At 44.9% G+C, this 21,221-nt stretch overlaps 1 protein-coding gene across 1 annotated transcript in view; it reads left to right on the top strand.

The window, feature by feature from the left end:
* Positions 1-3,936: 3,936 nt before the first annotated feature.
* Positions 3,937-21,221, top strand: part of NHS (NHS actin remodeling regulator) — a 240,737-nt gene continuing 223,452 nt past the window's right edge. The window contains exon 1 of the mRNA XM_053933407.1: positions 3,937-4,336. Coding sequence (XP_053789382.1) covers positions 3,937-4,336 — 400 coding nt within the window. The remainder of the gene's footprint in view (positions 4,337-21,221) is intronic.

The following is a 21,221-nucleotide window of genomic DNA, read 5'->3' as shown; positions in this document are numbered from 1 at the left end:
AGGAATGTCGCTGTTGGATCTAAGTACAGAATGGCAGCAGAATATTGAAGGGATTTTCCAAAAGAGGATAATTTTGCTAGCCTAAGTGGGTACAGGTTTGGGAATGCTTTGTCTGTGACATCTCTGCTGAGAATAAATAGGTGATATATTTAGGGTGGGCTAGCATCAGCGATGACAGATTCCACATTATGGCCAAAAGGCCACAACTTCATTAATATGATGCCTAAAGGCACCTTCCTGACAGCTGTGGAAAGAGGAGGAAATGACAGTAGCCTACAGCACTCATCAGCCTCTCCTCCCTTTTCTGGCACTGCGGAACAAGAGACACTGGAGCAAGCCAGAGCAGCCCGTCCAAACTGGATGAGATTGCCTAATCCCACCTCCCTGCTTCCTGTAGCACGCTGCAGCAGGAAACCAGATCCCTTCTTATCTGGCAATGGCTCTGCCCTCTGTCTCCAACGGCAGGAATACTCCCAGCTGGTGTTTGCAGTGAAGTCACACCTCAGCCAGGCTACCAGCAGCCAGGGTGAGCCAGGGAATGAGCACAGCAGCGGGAAGGGGGTGGGAAGGGGGTGGGAAGCTGCACAACAGCTGCTGTGGGCTATGACCAGGTGTGTACTACCCCCAGCAGCACCAGTGAGAGATCAAGCAGGACCTTTCTTTTACTCTGTTAGCCCACTCTTGCACTCCCACACTGTATGTGTTTGAAAGCAAACCATTGCCTTTCACTGACGTGGGGGAAAGCCAATGCCATCCACAGCAGCATCCCAACCTAAATGTGTAGCAAGTAACACAGTGAGTACAGCTCATGCACATGCAAGAAAGCAGTACAGTCCAATATGACTCTTTTCCTGCCATAAATAAATACACAAGGAATCGTTTCACCTATTCATCTCTGTTCACGACTCATATTCTTTCTGACATGTCTCAATCTCTGAGGTTAGCAAGTGCTTCTAGAAATCTGGCAACGCAGCTGATTGGGCCAGGCTGATGTGTTCACAAATTAAATACTCTGGGTCTTGAGGTTAACTCCAGCCAAGAGAAGCCTCCAGTTAGTGCAGAGGGATTGGCACCTCTGAGGGGCACTTCAGAACTGAGACAACATTTAAAATCCCCCATGGGAAGTTTTTTTTCTCTCCTTTTGCTGTAAGAGGCTCCAAAGCCTCATTGGGTGAGTCTGAGTTTAATCTTTTGGACTGCTCCCCTCTTACTACATCTGCTATTGAACAGATATACCAAGAGCACCCCCAGGGGCAGCTGAGAAGCTACTGAATTGGGATTTGCACCACATAATATTACTGATAAAAAACCACACAGGAGGCAACCTGACTCCTCAGCACCTGAAAAGAGAGGAGCCGTGTTCCGACCAGAGGAAAGTGACATGGTATCTCCACCTGCCTGATAGAATGTGCCAGTGCCCCTTTCCCAAGCTGCATATGGAGTCTGTTCTGCTTGAATGAAAAACTAAGAAAAATGCAACATCTAGACTTGTGCAGGGAAGGACAGTAATGCTGCAGACCTTCAAAATGAAAACATGCTCCTTATGGTGAAGATGCACAGACTTGGCAGAACCTTCTTCCTTTAAACAGGTTCATTCCTGTGTGGTTCGGTGCTGTGTGTCATGTACTCAAGTCACACAACTGTCATGGGACTAGTAGGGTCCCTAAGGTAAGCTGTATCTTTCCAAACATGGGACAAAAAAAGAGACCATGGAGTCTATGCAATGTGAAGTAGTAATAACAGACTGGGAAAAGTAAATGAAGAAGCACTGGCTTCTGGTAGCATTGCTGAGGTTGAGTAGGGATATACTGCCAGAACCAAGGTGCTGTTTTCAAGGGAAGGAAGAGAGCTGCACAGCTCTTGTCCTGTCTAAGCTAATCAGAGAGTAGGTGCAATTGGGAGGCTGTAGTAAGGTGCAATCTAAAATCCTACCCCTTGCAGCTTTTACCTGTTACCTTTGACTTAATTCAGTGGCTTATCATGTTCCTGAGAGAAAGTGAGTGCCTGAGCTGATTTCCTCAGAGGTATCTCCTGCTCCTGTCTGGTAATGCTATACTGCTGTTTCCTGGTCCTTTTCTTGTGATCCCACATCAGTTTGGGTAGCTGCTGCTATTTCTGAAACATTAAAACTTAACAGTTCTCCCCTGCTTTATGAATCTCAAGTGAAATATTAAAATACCTTTCAGTGGCTTATAAATAACATATCATGACTCCCCCAGCTAGGAAGAGGAGTACAGTCCATGCTTCATTACAAGAGCTAAAAGCCTCCCAGCTGCAGAGGAAACTCAGCAATTTGGGGTACAAATACCCCAGTGATTTTAGTAGCGGCTCACCTTGGGTCCAATAAATAGTTTTAGTACTATTTGAGCACTGCCCCTGGACCTCTGACAGCTCTCATGTCCCTCCTTGCTCCCACTAGGTCACACCTGAATTTCAAGCCCCTCAGGAAGTGTGGGCGAGTGGTGCTGAGATTTGGACAGGCTCTGTGCCTTCCTCCCTGCCCAAGCATAGGGCTGGGACCCATTTCAAGCCAAGTCAGAAACCTCAGCTAAATACCTGAGCTGACTTTGTGTCATGGTGTGTTCTTCCTTCCAGAGGCAAAGCATGAAGAAGGCACATGAATGAACCATGCTAAAAGCCAGCAGCAGGGCCAGCAAAGTTCATCAGCTCAGACTCTGATCTCTGTGAAAGCAGCTGTATCCCCCCTCTGGACCTAAGCTTGTCCCAGGAGTGGGTTGTTGCATCTGCAGAACGTGGAGTATATGTATCACCAGGCTGGCAGCGATGCTCTCTGCAACTCAGGCTATTTGACCAGAGGTAATTAAAAGCTGCCTCTATGTGGTCATGTAATGACAGACTGTACCACAACACTCAAGTGCAAGGATGACAAGTTAAGGTCAAGTGGGCAAATAAGCTGCTGTTTCCAAACTGTGGAATGCCTGCATTTGCATCTGCCTGGATCTCCTTTCACAGTACCTCTTTCAGAGGCATTTACTACCAATCATTTAGAGTTTGTGTTCGGATTTCATGCCTGCTTGTTAGGCACGTTCACCTTTCAGAAGTGTATGTACGCAAGCTGAGCTGTGTTGCGTCAGAAGCAGTGCTCCTTGTCTGACGGGAACACAGCTTTCCCTGACACCTCCTAAGAAGCTGGTGCCCAAGTGCAGGCACCTGACTTCAGGGAGTGCAACAACCTCCGCGGTGCCCCAGGAGGTGACACCAGTGGGCGGGCACCCCCCTCCGCAGCAGCGGGGCCTTGCTGAGTTGGGTTCCCTTCTGCCCCTCGAAACAGCTTCTTTCGTCTGCGCACCTGAGCACTGCTCCCGCCGGAGAGGAGACGGGCTGGGCCGCGGGCGAGGAGGCAGAGTCTGCCCGGAGCCGCGGTCCCCGCCCGACAGGGGCCGCCGGTGCCTCCGCCGCCCGCGCACCGGGACCGCGGCCGCCCCGCAGCGCCTCCCCGCGGCGGCGGGAGCTCGGCACCGCCCCGGCCCCCCCGCCCGCCCCCGCCCCGCCGCTCTCCCGGGCGGGAGGCTCGGCGGCTCGCTCCTCCTCGCGGCCGCGGGATTCCTCTCTCCGCGTTTTCGGGCCGCCCCTTCACACCCGCCGCCGGAGCGGGACGGCGTGAGAGCGAGCGAGCGAGCGAGCGAGGCGGCGCGGATGTGCCCCGGCTCCCCGCGGCGGCAGCGGCAGCGGCGGCGGCGGATGCTCGGCGGCGCGGCGGCCGCCCCGCAGCCCAGGAGCCCCGCGCAGGGAGGGAGCGAGGCGATGAGCCGCCCGCCGGCGGCCGCCCGCGAGTGACGGCGGCGGGCAAGGAGCGGCAGCGGCCAGGAGGAAAGGGACGAGGAGGAGGAGGAGGAGGCGGAGGAGGAGGAGGAGGACAGCGATCCCCGCCAGTGCCCGCGGGAGCCCAGGAGAGCTCCGGCCGAGGGCTCGGCCATGCCCTTCGCCAAGCGGACCGTGGAGCCGCAGCGGCTGTGCCGGCGGCAGCCCGCCGCCTCCGTGCTGGAGGAGAGCTGGGGCGCGGAGCCGCCACCGCCGCCGCGGGACCCGCCGCCGGAGGAGCCGGGAACGGCGAGCGAGGGCGCCGAGGCGGCTGGCGGCGGGGAGAAGGAGGCGGCAGCGGTGCTGATGGTGCTGGACCTCTGCTCGGTCAGCAACGTAGCCCTGTCGCGGATCCTCCGACAGCTCTCCGACGTGGCCCGGCACGCCTGCACCCTTTTCCAGGAGGTCGAGGCTGACATCCAGGGTACCCACCGCCGCGTACGGGCGCTGCACGGCCGCATCGCCGGCCTCCAGGGAGCCGTGCGCGGCCTCGACCCCAAGCAGGAGGCAGTGCGTAAGTACCACGGAATGCGGGATGGATGGGAGCGCCGCGGGATGGATGGAGCGCACCGCGGGATGGAGGGAGCGCACCGCAGCACGGGGCACCCGGCGGGGAAACCCATCCCCTGGCAACCTGCCGTGCAAAGTTTGGGGCCAGAGTCGGCGGGAAAGGAGCCCTGGCGGGGCAGCAGAGTGGGAAGGGAACGGGCGGGCGCAGGTCGGGTCGGGTCTGCGGGCGCCGCTGGGCGCCGCGGCGATGCCGGCGGGAGGGATGATGTCAGTGGTTTGTGCCTTACGTAAGGAGCTGGCTGGCGGGGCTCTCGGGACGCATCTTCTGCAGCCAAGGGTTTGGCCAGGGAGTGGGACGAGGTCTGTCAGCTGGGCGCCAGGGCTGATGGAGATGATCCACCGCACTCGGGCATATTTGGGTTTTCTACCTTTGCCGGCCTGTCCCCCTTCCCCGACAGATATATTCCCCTTAGAAGTGTCTCTGAATTCCCGATCGAACACTCTTAAGTAGAAATAATAAAACTGCTTCGTCGTTACCTAACTATCGGGGCCGTAAAATGAGGGAAGTTTGGCTAATGACTTCTTTCTGTTTAAAGAGTGGCCCTGAAGAGTGAAGAGAGGAGGGTGGAGGAGGGGGAAGAGGATAAAGATCAAGGCAATATAGAACTTGTGTTATGAGCAGTGCTTGAATCCTGTTTCTTCTCCACCCAAACTATAAAAGCAATGAAAAGCTCTGTAGTCCTAACAGCTGCTGATTTCTGCTGAATATGGCTCGTGTTCACAGCAGTGTAATGATTTTGTACTCTCACTGGTGCATACGCTTCCCGAGCACTTGTGGATATGTGGTTTTTTTGATAAATAGGGCTGTGGGTTGGAAGTCTGGAGTAGTAGAGATTGGTATTGGTTCTGATCTTTCAGTATCTGTTTAAAGAAAAGTAGTGGCTTGAAAGGAGAATTTGGCTTAGTTTTTGTCTTCTGCTGTACCCCTCTAAATCCTAAGTAGCTCCACTAAGTAGAGCAAAATGAGTTTATACTATGGCAAGCAAGATCATGCCCTCTTCTAGATGGTTTTCATAAATGTGCCATTTAAAAAATTGTGCTTTGGATTTCCTCCCCTTCGGAGCATTGTGGAATATATGTAACTCTTGCAGGATCAATGAAACTGTCCTGATTAACAGAACCAAGCCTTAAGTGTTCAATGGTATTTAAGCTGCATACTGAGCATCTGTACAGTGACTTTACTGGTGATATGTAAATATACATCAACCATAGATGAGACCAAGGGAGATTTTTTGTGATTTCAGGATGAGTGTGTAATCAGAGCAGAGTGCTGGGCTGTGATTGGAAACTGCAGTGAGAAGGAGGCTTGGCTAGACTAGTGAGGGAACTGTCTGAGGAAATTAAACTCCTCGTATCACATTCTCATCTGTAGGTCTTTTGAGCTGAGTAAGTGTGGGTATATACCAATGTAAGTGAGAGCAGAGTTTGGCTGTTCTAATCAGTATGCCTTTTTTCTTTCTGGATTGTGCAAGTGCAGCTTGTTTGCAAATCACAGAGCAAAATCTTGATATTACAGCACAGTTATGTCATCTGCTTAATTAGAGAGTCTGGCTTTATCCATGTGATGATAAATTTTTTCAGTGTTTGGTTTTCTTTTAAATCCTTCTCTCTTTAAGAGGGGAGAAATTCTTGGGCATGATCTTCCCTGTATTTGCCAGCTGTTCCTTCTTCCTCTTGTATGTAGCACAGTGCCACTGATAGATCTGCAGCTGTCCCTAGGTCTGGTCAGCCATGGGATTCTCCACAAAGCTGGGCTTTGCCCCCACGCATCCTCCAGTAGGCATGTGTCTTGCCTGCAGCTGTACAGCTGTAAAGCACACCTCTCTGTCCTCATCACTTCATGCAGCTGTACCACATCTTCCCTAAAGGTGAAAGCCTCGATACAATCCAACGTACATGAACAGTCAACTTCTTTGCCTCTTCTGGATGCTTTTATTCCCCCTCCAGTGTTGGATCAGCAGAGCTGCATTTACATAGTGCTGCATCTGAACATCTCAGCTGAGACCCAGAGCTGAAAAGCACCACTCTACACATTATCTCCTCACATTCCCCCAAAATCCATACACACCCACAGCAATACCTCCCTTTGGCCTCCAGACCACTCACTGTTCCCAAAGGACAGATAAAACTGCCTGGCAGGAAGCTGCCCATCTTCCCTGTAGTGTATAATGATAGTGTGCTTTCTCCTCTCTGAGCTGACGCCTCCTCCTTCATTATTACTTTCAGCAAGACTATGCTAATGTTTGTTTTATGCATGAAGTGCCTACATAATTCACTCCTGAAAGTATTACACTCAAGTTACTACACCCAGTAGTTTTTTTGAAACCAAGAGAGCAATCACAGGTGGTCACAGATCTGCCCAGGACCTAATCAGCATCCCATTAAGGCTATACTGACTTCAATCTCCTGTGGTGAGCATGGAAATGATGGGATGGCCTCAGGGCTGTCTTTTGGCTGTCCAGCCCCAATGACACATCTAAGAATAATTCAGAACTGGCTGGAGGTTTGGACTCACAACCACAAGGAACAAGCTGGTGACAGGCATGTAGCCACCCCACCCATGGCATGACTGTGATGGCTGCATTGAATTTATTGCATATTACGAGGCTGGAGGGGCTGGGCTTATTGGTGCATTGACCAAGGCACCATGTACTGGGATGTTAACACCAGGACAGTGCAGCCCAACCACAAGTTTTTCAAGTATTCAGTTTAAAACTACTAGCCTATCTTGCCACAGTGAGACATTCTTCATATTCCAACTTCAAATGCAGCACAGTGATTTGAGAATAATTCTACTGGACACACCCCAGACACTGAGCTGTGACAATGGAAGGCCTTTTTCTCCAGGCCTCATAAGCCAGCTGTATTCTGAGATTCCCCTGTGAACACTCAGGCTGCATTCGGAAAAGGAAATTATGGGCTAATGCCATCTCAAGAGCTATTGAAGCCAGTGGTTAGAGGGACATTCTTTGCCCAGAATACCATTCCTTGGCAATTGCAGAGATGATACCAAGGGAAAGGGGAGCAGGAAAGGAGTTCTCCTGAAAAATAGCACATAATACAGTTTTGCATAATAATGTTTTATGTTATACTGAAAATTATGTATCATTATATTAAAACATCTATGTTGGATTCAGGGAATATTAACAAAGAATTAAAATTAATTAAAACTGGCATTTTTCCAGTAATGCTTATCACTACTGCTGTCATTTTCATGAGGACTTAACATTCTCAGTTCTGTTGCTGTTGCAATGGTGAACATTTGCAAGTATGTGTATACTCTGCTTTAAGAAAAGCATTTAAAATCCTCTACTAAGCTACTGGTAAAGGTATTTACCTATGAGTTGCCCTTTGTTTTTGTCACTGTTCAGTGTGATTGGAAAACTTTGTTAGGTGCAATAAAGGATGAATTCTGGGCAGTTACAAGCAGGTCATCTTCAAAAACTCAAGGTCCCTCGCCTCTGCCTCCCCAGATGCTGCTTGTCCTTTCATCTTTCTTTTAAGCCTCTGGCCAGCCAGCATCATGCAAATATGAATCCTTTCCCATCCTCTGAATGTAAGAGAAACAAAGGTGAGAAATGCTTTCCTGCTCTAACTACTTTGCCCTTCTGCCACTCTACTGCTTTTCATCATGAGCAGTTCCAGGGAAATAACATGATTGTTGTCAGTCTGGATGTTGCTTAGAGTTTTCCTGTTGGCAGCAAGAGAACTGAGCAGTGTGGTACTGCCCAGTTTTATTATTAGATGCTTGATTATTTTGGTAATACGGAAACACAGAAGTGCTGGACTAGTGTGTGGACTTGGGACTCAGTGCCTCCATGGTTATTTGGAAAGATGATTTCTCAGTCTAGGGGACTAGAGATCTGGCAGTTTAAGTGGAATATTGTACTTTACAGAAAGTGATGATGTAAGCCATCTTGCTTTCTGAATAATAGGCAACAACCAGGCAGCAGATTTTGAAAGCCCTAGCTAATGAGATCCTTTTTGCACCCTGGCATCCCAGAGAATTCCACACATTCCAGGCTTTTTTTCAAAAGCATCGATGTGTTACCAGTAGCCAATCTTTCTAAAAGCTGTATGGTTTCCAGAAGTTGCCTGCTGTATCTTCATTGCTCCACTTTTCCATTCCTGATTTTGCTATTTGCTAACAGTTAGTGATGCAGCTGCTTCGAAGTGTGGGGATCTCCCGTGTTACTCTGCTCTTCAGAGGCCCCTGAATCTCTATGAGCTCCTCTATAGGATTTTCTTTTTTCCTGAAGTGTCAGTATTGAGATAAAAAAGACAGCTCTGAACTGATTCTTTATAATTTTAGGCTCTGCATTAATTTATTCTGTTTGATTGAAGTTGGTTACTGAGAACAGCCTGGCAAGTTTCACTCTTGCTTTTAGTCTCTTTCATTGTGCTTTTTTAGGTGGTTTTGATTTGATTTTGTTTGGTTTGGGGTTTTTGCTAGTGTGGCTTTTAACCACACTGCTATAATGCTTTTCTGTTTGGGTTTTGAGCACTGCAGGGAAATTTTTAATCCCTTATAAGGTTTTCATGTATTTTCTGCCACAATCCTACAATTTTTACAAAACATATTTTGGACCCAAAGCTCATCAGAAAATGCACCTCCTCCTCCTTGACTTAATGTGCTGAAGTCTCAATTGCTGTTGAAATGTAATCAAGAAATTGTCATGCTTCCATCTCAGAATTCAGTTGCATTGCAAGGCCATCCCAGGCTTAGGATTGGTGAGCATCCTTGCAGAGATCTTCAGGGAGGTACATAAGACCTTAAGAGTAGATGCATCTTGAAAGAAAAAAAGCATCCATGTTGGGAAGATAAGTGTTGCACTTTATCTCAGCTTCTCAAGATCCTTGAGATTCAAAATGCAATTTTCATTGTATGGATTTTCTGTGGTACTGAGGTGCAGCTGTAGATCTCCATGGGTTGGATACATTTACACAAAAATATCTCAGATACTGCTGGAGACAAAACAGAAGAGATTCCTAGCTTCCTTTAACTTTGCATTTTTGTCCTTTATAGTTAGTGAGCCTATCTAAGTGTGAGGGTAGTTAGACTTTTATAGGTGCACACTAATGTAACCTGGGGGACATGAAGCAAGAGGATGTGTTCAGAGCCCCCTTTGTTCACTGAAATGATATTAATTGGCAAGTCCTTGTTGGGTGCAGAATAAAACCTCCAAAGAAAAGCATCTGTACACTTGGTGTAGTAATCCATCACTTTCAGCTTTGTTTCCTTTACCTACCTGAATGGAATGACACAACCTCTTCACTTGTCATTTTGGAAAAGGAGGAAGGCTTCTGGCTTTACTTGCCCGGTTTGGTTTCTTGGTGTTGTGCTGGTCACTGTGTACTCATTTGTGTCACAGAACTCACCTCTCTGGTACACTTGCCTGTAGTTTGCCCGTGAATGCAAATAACCAAAGCTGTGGGTGTGGGAATGTTGGAGAATTTCCTCAGTGCACGGTTTCTTCTAAATGCAGAGGATTGATGGCACATTAGCAGAGTGGAAAGGAGAGGGAGGCCAAAGCATGGGCTTTCCTTCTTACCTTTACTGCTGTCAGAACAACAAAGGGACAGAGGAAGAAAAACCTGCTCACTTAAGGATCCCTTCTCCACTTTACCTTAACATTACTAGAGCACCATTAACTAGAGTACTGTCATTTAGCAGAAAAACGCCTTATCTTTGTTTACAGCACGGTGATAGAAGACCTTTAACACAGGAATACACCCATTCAGAGGCTTTCCTTGAGGTATTTTTTTCACATGCATTTAGTATCTGATAGAAGGTAATGGGATGGAATTTGTCAGGTGGCTTTGGCAGGGATGTAACTCTTTGAAAGCTGTGGTTGTCACTTTCAGCCCTGTTAGCTTGTGGAATGCAGACTCTGGTTTCTTTGCAGATAAAAGCATAGTATAAAATCCTTTGCCCTGCCAAGGCCAGTGAGATGCTCGGTGGAAGGGCTCTGAGAGCTCAGTGCTCGGGTAGACGCGCTAGACTTTGTCTGGCACAGCCTGAAGATGAAGAGGGAACAGATGAAGAGGGAATGCAGAGGTTTTCCTCCAAAGCCATTCCCTGTTATACAGGTGTAAATCTTCTAGAGTTTTGCTGAATGTCATTTACTCTTCCACTGGTGTAGCTCAGAAAGCATTTGTCTGTTTTACAGCTCCTTGCTTCTCATTCCACAAATAGTACTTAAGCTAATGTACCAGGTTTGAATGCTTGGGGATTTTGTTGCTAGATGGAGAGCCTGCCAGTTAAAAAAACATAACAAGAAACATTCAGTGTTTGATTTCCACCTCACTGCAGCTACACAGCTGTGTAATATCATAGTAATTAGTGCAGCTTCTTTCTGGCTCAGGCTCAAGAGCCAAGCAAGAGTCTCCAGTGGGTTTATTAGAAATTCTGCTGGAAATGTTTTGGCTCCTTTAAGACCAATAAGGTCTCCTTTACACAGGAGCAAAACTGCAGAGAAAATAGAACCAGACCTGTGAGAGACATGAACTTACTGTGGATCTAATGGTTTAACAGAAATTCTTCCTACAGCCCCTTTAAAACTTCATGCTTCTATTTAAAAGCCTTAATAGCGTAATGTTTGTGTTCATGCAGAAGCGCGAGATGAATGTTCCAGTGAAATCAATGGAGTCATTCCTACTTTTGGTTAGTTTCCCTGCTCATACAGGGAAGATACGGTGATTAAGAAATAAATGGACTCTGGTAACGTGCTGAGGGCATGGGGAGGTCATTCACCTGTTGATTCAGATGCATAAGAGACGTTAGTTTTCCTTTATGAAAGATGAAGGGCCTGGAGTGTTTCCAAAAACTCTTGCACAGTTCTCAAATGTCCTTGGAATGAGGGAAGGACTTGCGGAAAGGACTTGCAGGAAGGAAATATGAATACCCAATTTCAGGGTGCCACTCAGCTGCTGCTCTGGATCAGCAGAATCAGGTGTTGTTGGCATTTTTTACCTGTTCTGAGGCTTCAGTTCTGAGGATCAGATTAGGCTGATCTGGCAGAGATGTGCAAAGGTGCAGAAAAAGAATAGGAGCAGTCCTTACTGATCCCTGCCATGAGCCAGTCCCAACCTCTCCTTCTCCATTCAGGCAAAAGGAGACTTCTGAAGTGTGTCTGTTCAAAGGCAGCATCTCACTCTTCCTCTCTCCAAACTGGACAGCAAAAGAGATCGGGTGCAGGGGAGCGACAGCTGTTTAAAAACGCCCCTCATCTGACACATTTCCTTCACACATGTTGTACCTAAATCAAGCAGATACCCCCAGGGAACTCTTAATAGCAATGTTGTGATCTCCAAAGTGGGGAAAAAAAATAGGACCAGCTGATGTGAGTAATACATGTGTATGTTTTAAATGCATTGTTGCAGGGTTGCGTGGTCGTTGGAGTCAGAGAGCTGGGATTTCTCAAAAGCTGCTCTTTCCAATTGCTTGGCATCTCCATGTAATCAGAGGCTGACATCAGACTCTCGATTGGAACTACTTGAGCTATTAGGCTGTGAAGAGCAGAAACTCTGTGTTACCCAGTGTGTATGAAGGGGGAAGGTTTTTTTCACTTCCTTTGATGTATTAGCATCAAGAGAGGGAGTCTTCGCTTCATTCCTAATTGCTTCTCGTCTTTGAATTTATATACCAATATGTAAGTAACTGCAAAGGGAGATAGCAGAATTTATAAAAAGTTCAAAAAGGCAGGGCTTAAAGCATGATTAAAATAAAAGATAGCATAGTGTGTATGCTGTTTTTAGCTGAAATATCTACCTAGAATACTTTCCATTTACATTCTCATTATATCTAACTGCTTCTAATGCACTGCTTAGTTTAACAACTGGCATGTTTTTAGGGTAGATTTTATAGTAGATATACACCCACTGTGTTCTTAACTTGAGACTTTAAATTGCAGTATCTGTATTGGACAATCTTTTCTTATACCTTCTTGGCTGAAGGCAGGAAAAAAGCAATACTGATAGGAACCTAATTAAGCCTGTAGTCTTATTATACCAGGAGCTGTGTGCTTGAAATGCTGCTCAATTCAATAGTGCTGCGTGGCACTGCCATGTTAAGTCCCAGCAGAGAATGACATACTTTTTTTTAATAAGATCACTGTAATTCTTACAAAGCCACCATGGTTTTCTCTTTCTTTTCAGCTGCCAAGGCAGTTGGACTTTGAACTACAGCCACGCAGACTGAGTCCCTGAGAAAGTTTGGAGGAGATGCCTTGCAAGTGTGTGCATGTGATTAAGGGGAATGAGCATGTGTTTGTGCTATAAAAATGCACAGAGTCTTCAGGCCTCCACAGCTTTTCCCCCTGCCTTCTTAAAGTGTTTTTTGTTATCTTGACAATGTTTGAACAGACTTTTAAGTTGACCTGGACAGAGGGTAAGCTGGGGGGAAAAAGTGCTAATCCTTCTTGAAGGTGTATCAGTGTATCAGTGGCTACAGAATTGGGTCATTCTTAGGAGCAGAATATGTAAGGTGCACTGAAAAATCCCGGTGTGTCCAGAGGCTTTAGATTGCTTTAAAGGCAAAACTGGGCTCTCTGTGCATGCTCAATTTTGCCTGAATTTTTTTTTTCTTTCCCAAAAAGGCATTGCCAAGCATTGTTCTCTTCAGAAGCCATGTCCATAATTGCAGAAATCAGATCTTCTGGATGATGAAACTCAAGATAGGCAGCAGTAACTCACTGTGATGCTCAGAGGCAAACTTTTTAAAGATGCTATACATGTTTCACTGCATCCAGTACTTAGTGATCTAGTGATCTATGATAAGGAGTGATTTAATCTTAAGTGAAACAAGAGATTAATTATGATTTAATGCTTACCATGCAAATCAGAGTGAGTCCAAAGAATGGATACTACTCAGTTCCATTTTTTCTCCCTGTAAAGTTTATCTACCTGCAGGAAAAAGAGGGCCAGTTCTTGTCATAGGCATGGTCTTTTCTTTGGTAAAGTGGTTTTAGGTTCAGTGTTGTGTACATGCAGAGTCAGGAGATGTATCTTAATTAATTTCTAAGAAAAGAAATCATATATCATGGATTAACCACTGACTTTCACATGCCCAGCCTTAACCCTGGAAACTACATAGCTCTCTGCACAGCCCAAATTTTTAATGCAAGCTTTTCTTCTTTCTTGTATTTTTGGGGGGCAGATGACTTTCTCATACTTATCCAAACCCACTTCTGACTGGTTCTTCTGCTTCAGGCTGTACTAAACTCAGCTCCTCTGGCCTTCCTCTACCCCAGCAGTTAAAATCATCACAGAGGCTTCTATCTCAGCACACTGAGAAGATCTCATCTCCCCTCCTGTGCTGACTGTTCCCTGCAAGAAGTATTGCTGCAAGAACCTGAGGTCTTGGTCTCTGCAGAAAATTGCCTGAAGCCTTGCACACGGATAGCATACCAAAGACAAATTTTCCCCATAAGTTGGATTATCCTGGCAGCACTGTTTTTAGCCTTGTTTCTTATCCAAAACAAGTAGGAAGGAATAGCACATTCTGTGTGTATAGCAGAGAAGGAGGTGGGTGTGCCTGGGTATCTCACACTAGCCATTCAGGAATTTTATATTTGTTACTCAGCTACAATTTCAACTACATTGCCACAATGTAGAAATCATAAAAGAGGCTGCCAGGTAAGGGAGAGGACAGATTATTCCTACTGCATTTGGAGGAAGGTCTTGTTCTTTACTAGAAACTAGAAAATCTACTGGGGAAGGAATCCCATCTAAATGTTCCAATCTAATAAAAAAAGGTGCTTCTCCAGTTGGAGTTCACATTTATTTCAGTGTGAAAGTCAGTCTTTGCATGGCATAAAAGCTGGAGAAAACCAGGCTTCATTAGTTCCACTACTTGCAAAACTGGTTGTTCATATTCTTTTTTCCCCTCTAGAATTGCTGATTATTTCTTTTCAATTTCAGTATTGTTTTTTTGAAACTTATGCCTTGAATGACTTTCATTTTGTGCCATCTTATCCTTTATTCCTCTTCTCATGGTGGTTTCACAGAGGCTATACTTTTACTTCTGTCTTAATAGCATAGACAACCCCCCCTCACTCCCTTCATGGTGTGAATGAACAATATTAATTTTTATAACTGTGGTTTATTCTCCGTTGATTATCTTTAATGTGATGCTGTCTTGTTCAGTTAATAAACTATCTGTTAAGATGTAATTATCCCCCTCCCCCAAATATACCCTGCTTTTAATAGATGTTGTAAATGCACTCATTTTGCTGGCCCATTAAAAGCACTGGTTTAAGTTCCTGTACTTTCAAATTGCTATGTAGTTGAGGTGTATTTTGTGGCAATCATTACTCTGTTAATATTCTAAAATAAGTATCACTACTTCATTACTTCAGTAGTATTTTTAGGCCTCTGTTACAGCTGCCACAGGCTTGATATAGCCTTGGTGCCAAGACAGAGGTTGGATAAGCTGTACTCTGGACAAAACCCTCCTAAGGGAGACTAGGAGGCTCACCTGAAGATTTATCACTAATTATAGATCTCTCCTAGCTGAAGTGAATCACTGTCCAGATTGAAGTATGGGTATTTACCCAGTTTGTGCTGTAAATGTTTTTAGGGACCCCTGTCAATACACACAAAATTTAGAGTACGATTCTCTCTCAGATCCAACAATAAAATCATGTGCCTACAGGTACATATGAAAATGAGCACCTGTATTTGAGAAGTGCTGTGTCTGTAAATGAGTGAATGGGTTACAGCTACATTCACCAGCTATAATATGACTATTAATCTATGAAATTGTCCAAGTGGAACTTAACACAAATTATTAGTGCAGATTAAAAGTATGTTTCATTTATCTGCTTGTTCCTAAGTAACCAGTAGAATGGCAATTAGTTAAAGAAAATAAGAGGGAACTGCAAAATATCATAGCTGAGGCTGATTATTTCCTTTCTGAGTCTTGTTTGGCTTTAGATCTGTCTTGGACTGTGAGACTAAAAGGTTCTGTCACCATAAAATAAGTAAGTGTGCCCATTTTTGTGCAGACCTTTTTAAACGACAATTGAAATAGGTTTTCCTCAATGAAGAAGAAAAACAAGAAGAGATTCTTCCTCAAAATTCTGTGTCACTAGAGGAGGAACAACTTTGTGAATTTATATAAATATATATATGTATTTATAGAGAAATGCGTATCCAGATAATGGAAGAAGACCAGCGTAAAGATTGGACAAGGTCATATTTGTCTCTGAGATTAGGAAAGCTTGATGAATGGGAGAAGAAATTTACAGCCACATTAGCAGCAAACTGGTCAAATGAGAGAAAATATTTATTACTCCATCTCTCATTACACAGGTAAAAATTGAAGGTAATTGATGTATCCTGTTCTTTGTTTGTTTTGGCTTTGTATCTTCATCCAAAAGCATGTTATGGTTGAATTCACTTTCTTCCCATTCGCTCCTTCTCTCAATAGAAGATAAGTTTGGACTCATTGATTGTGATGTTTTTGATGGAAACTCTTCTACTGCATGTAATGTGTGATCAGAAGTGAGATACATCTTGCTTAGGGATGTGGGAATTCTGCTGTTTGGTACTTGCATACTTGCAAGCGTAAAGACTTTGCTTTTGAATTAACTGCCCCTGCTATATTACAGCAAGGGTTGAAAAATAAAAATAAACGCAGAAAACCCAAGTTAATGAAATAAAATATTCCAGGAAAACAGATGGGTAAGTGAAAAGTAAAGTGATGTAAATCTAGGTCATAGGTTGGACTTGATGATCTCAAAAGGTCTTTTCCAACCTAGTTCATTCTGCCATTCTGTGATGTAGTGTCATTTGCAGATGCACTGAGCACTGAAGGAATGTGTTGTATTTGTTTTCACAAAGAGGTGTCTCCCATGCCATTGTTCCCTTTTGAGACAGTCCAACCTTGGGCTTGTTAAATATGTCTCTACAGAAGTTGGCACATACTGACCTTGTTTGCTGCAGTCTCCTCTTCTGTAGCTTCTTGATTCTAATGGTGTGAGCCAGATGGACAGAGCCCTAGAGCTAAATGTTGGATAGCATAATTAAGTGCTCTAGTATTGAAGGCTGGAGCTGACTGAGACAAACTTTGGTTTATACTACAATATTTCTTTGTCCAAGTTACATCTCCAGTGTCAAAGTAATTCCTGTTTTTCCTTTCAGATCATATTCCTTGGGTATGAGGATGCTGAATTATATACCAATATTATTTTTATTGATATAATACAGAGTTCTTTCCATTACTTTGTGCCCTGATAGCACTACAGGAACATTTTACAAATGTGTAGAGCTTGTGGAAGCTCACCTGAATTTTCCTTTCATATCTATACAGCCTTTTTTCTGCTATGTTTTGGTGTCATGGTGGTCAGTTGTGAGTATCATGTGAATTCTGCTCCCTGGAAGCCCCATGTCAGTGTGGTCCTGGCCAAGCACGTTGTGGACACTGGAATGTGATTTATGAGGAAACAGAGCAAATAGCATTTAGGTGGACTCCGCTGCTATCAGTCAGTGGTTGGTAGGTGTGTAGAGTGGACTTAGACCCATCCAGGTGCTGAACTCCACCTGAGTGAGCTGAGAATGTTTAGTTTTGCAGGCTGGAACTGAGAAAGAGGACCCAGTGGCTAAAATGCTATTGCCTAGGGGACCTGGATTCATCCACTGACTTTTCATGACAGCTTAGGGGAAGGTTGTTAGTGCCATTCAGATCACCAAGTTTAAGCACTCTAAGCTTTGGGCCATCCATCCTGTTCAAAGGTGAGCCTGTCTTTCATTCTTGAGCAGAGGAAGTTTCTAGTTCAGATGAGTCCCTTAAGTTCTATGAATGTCACAGTGTGAAGTGGGTACTGCTGCAGGCTTTTTGTCACTCTCTTCTCAGGTCTGTGGCAGAGTGACAGCACATCATTCCTCTCAGAGGAGTTATCGCACAAGCAGTGAGAGCAAGTTGGGTTGTGGGGTGATAGATCAACAACACACAGACCTGTTTTGTAAATGACAGGCAATCTGCAAGGCTGAGACTCTTCCACATCAGGAGTGCTTATGTCCTTCATGGGCAAATGTTTTTGGGTGCCATATGAAGGCAGTGCCCCCTAGGTGGGATTCTCCAGTCTTATTTTTTGGCAAGCAGGAGTCCTTGCAGGCTGGAACTGAGGAGATCTGCAGGCCTTACTCTGTGAGGACTAACCTTAGGCTGGGCTGAGTTTATAATTGCTGGTCTTTCTTTTGAGGTCTGGCTCATAGAGGAGATTGAGCTTTCTTACATTACAGACAGTTTGTCCTGGTTAATTACAGTCATGTAAAGATGAGGTTTTACCTTGGGACTTGGTTTAATTAAAAAACGGTGCTGGGAAGTTTATTAAACATCTATGTTCTATCTGGGTGCCAAGTTCTAATGCTGGCTTTCTTCAGGTGCTCTCCCAGCTTCAGTCAAAAAGGGCCACCCGAACCTGACATCCGCACTAAAGAAAGGGGAGGGAGGACAGACTCTCTGTCCAGCCGGGTTTGAGCCTGACAGTTCATTTTCCACAGCTTGGGCTTGTAGCTGGCCTTCAGGGAAAGGTTTTTGCAGGTAGTAGTGTCAGAGGAAAAGTTGCACTGCAGAACCTAATGCTTGCCCTGTGTAGTGGAAAAATCATGATCATGCATGTGAAATGTGGACTTAGAGGAACTTTGCGTGGGTGGTCTTGTTTTTACTCTTTCTGCCCCCCTTCCTCTCCCTTCCTGCTCACGTATGCTGAAGTCTGTCATCTATTTAACTTGAGCTTTTCTAATAATCCTAGATAATATACAACGAAAACAATAACAAGGTGCCTGGATATACAATCCCTCTGAACTGTCGAAGCCACAAGATCTCTTAGACCTTGTTTTTGTTAGTACTGGCTTGTGAGAGACCTAGCACTCCATGATGCCCATCTGTTAGCAGCATGTTTAAATGTGATTAATGTGAAAGTTGCAAGAATTGCAATAGCTTTTGCTACTCTACAAGAGAATCTGTCACTGTTAATCTCTTGCAGTATTAAAAGCTTAATATAGTAAATGTAATGTTATGGAAAGCTGTAGCTTTGCTTTTGTTGTCATCACCTTAGTGTATTATTAAACTACCATTAGCTTTTCCTCTGTAGTTCACAAGCATAGAGGGAGTGTAGCTATCATGCACATGCAGAAGAATATTTAAATGATCATTTAAGTATTAAGTCTCTCAAGAAAGAGATGCTCCAGCATAAAAGGGTTTTGGAGAACATTAGGTTTGATTGTTATTTCTGAGGGAATGTGGACAGAACAGGATGTATTAGAAGTCAGCCTTTTCCCAAAATGCTGCTGGAGGCTGGGAAAGTCACAAGCCATGTCCGGATGTGGTTGTTCTTTGCTGTGCCTTGGTGGACATGATTTACCCACCCATGGCAGTAGACCTACCTCATTGGTAGTTTAATCAGAACTGCTGCATCTTTAACAGAGATGATAGGCAGGATAAGCAATGTTATGGCACAAGCAGGGACAGTCTCCTGGAGCAGGCTGACACTTCAGGAAGCAAATAGGGGAGGACCCAGGGAAGGAAAATTACTTGTTTCATATAGCTGCTTGTGTTGGAAAGGATCAAAGAAACCATAATGAGTCAGTATCCTTCTTTTTCTTTAAGGGAAATTTCAGAAAAGTGATTTAATTAAATAGTAGTTTACTCAAGACCTGCAGGTGGCTTGTAAAGTGTAATCATATCCCTCTTACCTTTTAAACCCAGATCTACAACTTTGTTCATTTTACTGGAGGTGGAGATCTCCATTCTTCTATTTACGGTGGCAGTTTGGTAGAGGAGAGGGCTTGTTATAAAACATCTTGGTTTATGGCATGATTACAAGGTGCTTTTGTTTCCAGCAGGGACAGCAATAGTGTTTTGGTCAAGACATTTCAAAACTACTTGCAATCTTCTGGTAAGATCATTAGGCACTGTAGGACAAATTGAGACCTGCCTTTCAGTGAAACACCCCCTTGCTCCATCATGCACAGCATCTTCACAGCTGCCAAGCAGCTTGTCCACTTCCACTCATTGCAAAAAGTCAAAATCAGATCAGATAGAATAGTGCTGTCAAAGGGGTAGTTATGGAATATATATAGTTGCATAAATTGGACTGGACTCAGTGGAATTTTCTGGTTCTTCCATGTGGCTCTCTATAATCCAGTCTTTGAAGCATTTAATAGCTTGAGGTGCCATGATTAAAAGCTTCAAGGACCATGCTTTTTCATTTACCCTCTAAAAGGACAGGCATCAAGTCCACTGCTCTGAGCCATTAGGAAGACTTGCAAGGAAGAATTGCTTGTCAGTCAGACTGAGTGCAGTAAAGGGGGCTTTCTCCCTTGTTACACATAGTTGAAGTAAAACTCTTAAATTTGGTCCCTGAGGGCTGTTGTGGCACACCCTGCACCTGTGAGTCTCACTATTGCTCCTGCTCTTTGTTCTGTGAATTGAAGAGTGATGCCCAGTATCCTCCATCCATTCTCAACAGGGGAGTCATGTGCCAAAGGCTTCAAGTAATGGGCTGAGGTGAAGGTCATACAGCATGTTATCAAATTAGGAGACTGCTTTGCTCTGCCCCCTCCCCTCAGCTCTTTGGCTGTCAGAGACTATTATCTCACACTGTGAGAAATTCTAAGAACTTCTAGGATGGTATTCCAAAGCCTTGCAAAGCTGTGCACGATAGTGTAAACTCTGTTTACAAGAGACCTAATGGATCAGCTCCTTCTTGTACTCATGGTTGCAGGGATATCCCTGAAAAGGGCATTTTTTTTCATGACAGACAGAGTCTTGGAGACAGGGAGTTAGGGGAAGGAGGATTCAGCTGCACCTTAAACGCCTTGCTGTTGCCTTATGCTTTTAGTTCACTTCTTAGCTGTTAAAATGTGGAGGAAAGAGGATTCAGTAAGCACCTCTGTATGTGTTTGTCTCCACTGAATGCCTGCTCAGGCAAGGCAAGTGTGATTCAGCTACTAGTTAGTGTTGATATACCAGAATTGGCAAGCACTGAACACTCCTGCTACTGGATCTGCCCCAGTTGCTTGATGTGCAGCGATGAATGGATGAACATTCACCAATGCTGTTGCACAAACAAGTAAGTTAATAAAAAGCAGCTGATTGTGTCATTGTAAGATGTAGAAACTCCAAAGTAGCGCTGAGATTATTTAAAAACAGATGTTCTTATCTGGAAACTCCTAGAAACATAGAGTGGTTAGGTTTTTTGGGGGGAAAAAACCACAACAGGATAGACACAAAACAAACTTTCTGCCTTGTCTTTAAATTATTTACTGATGAAGATTTTTATAACAGTTTTTCTCGTGAAGTCTTATCCCAGGTCTGAGTTTGACAGCGAATTTAGCTTGGGATTATCTCAGAGATAATTGGAGTTGCACTGACATTCTCCAGTGAGAGAATTAACTCACGAGGAAAAGCTTTTTTAAGGGGACGCACTGGAAAGAAAATGCTCTGTGAAAACTGGAATTATACAAACCAGCTGTCTGGCCTCATATAAAATGATACTGGCCTTTTGTACCTCCACGTAAGTGGTATTTAACCCTTGCCATCATTACCGCGTACTGCTGAGACAGATGAACTCCTCAGCTGATGGCGGAGCGGGCCGGGAACAAAGCGCAGACGGATGCGATTGTGCGAGGACGCGGGGCTGTGGCGGGCCAGCCGTTAGTTCATTATCCGGGCAGACAAAGCTTCCCGCCCTCATGAACCACTTCGGGGTTATTTTTGCTCTCCCTCCCTCTCCCTGGGAACTCAGTGAAAAGACCGGGCATACGCAGCGGTCACAGCGAGCTGGGTTGTTTCCATTTACGTTTCTCTGCCCTCTGGAGGC

This window comes from Vidua chalybeata, chromosome 2 (genome assembly GCF_026979565.1).
Source record: "Vidua chalybeata isolate OUT-0048 chromosome 2, bVidCha1 merged haplotype, whole genome shotgun sequence".
Taxonomy (NCBI): domain Eukaryota; kingdom Metazoa; phylum Chordata; class Aves; order Passeriformes; family Viduidae; genus Vidua; species Vidua chalybeata.
Note: the sequence above shows the minus strand (reverse complement) of the source record. Positions and strands in the feature narration are given on the sequence as shown.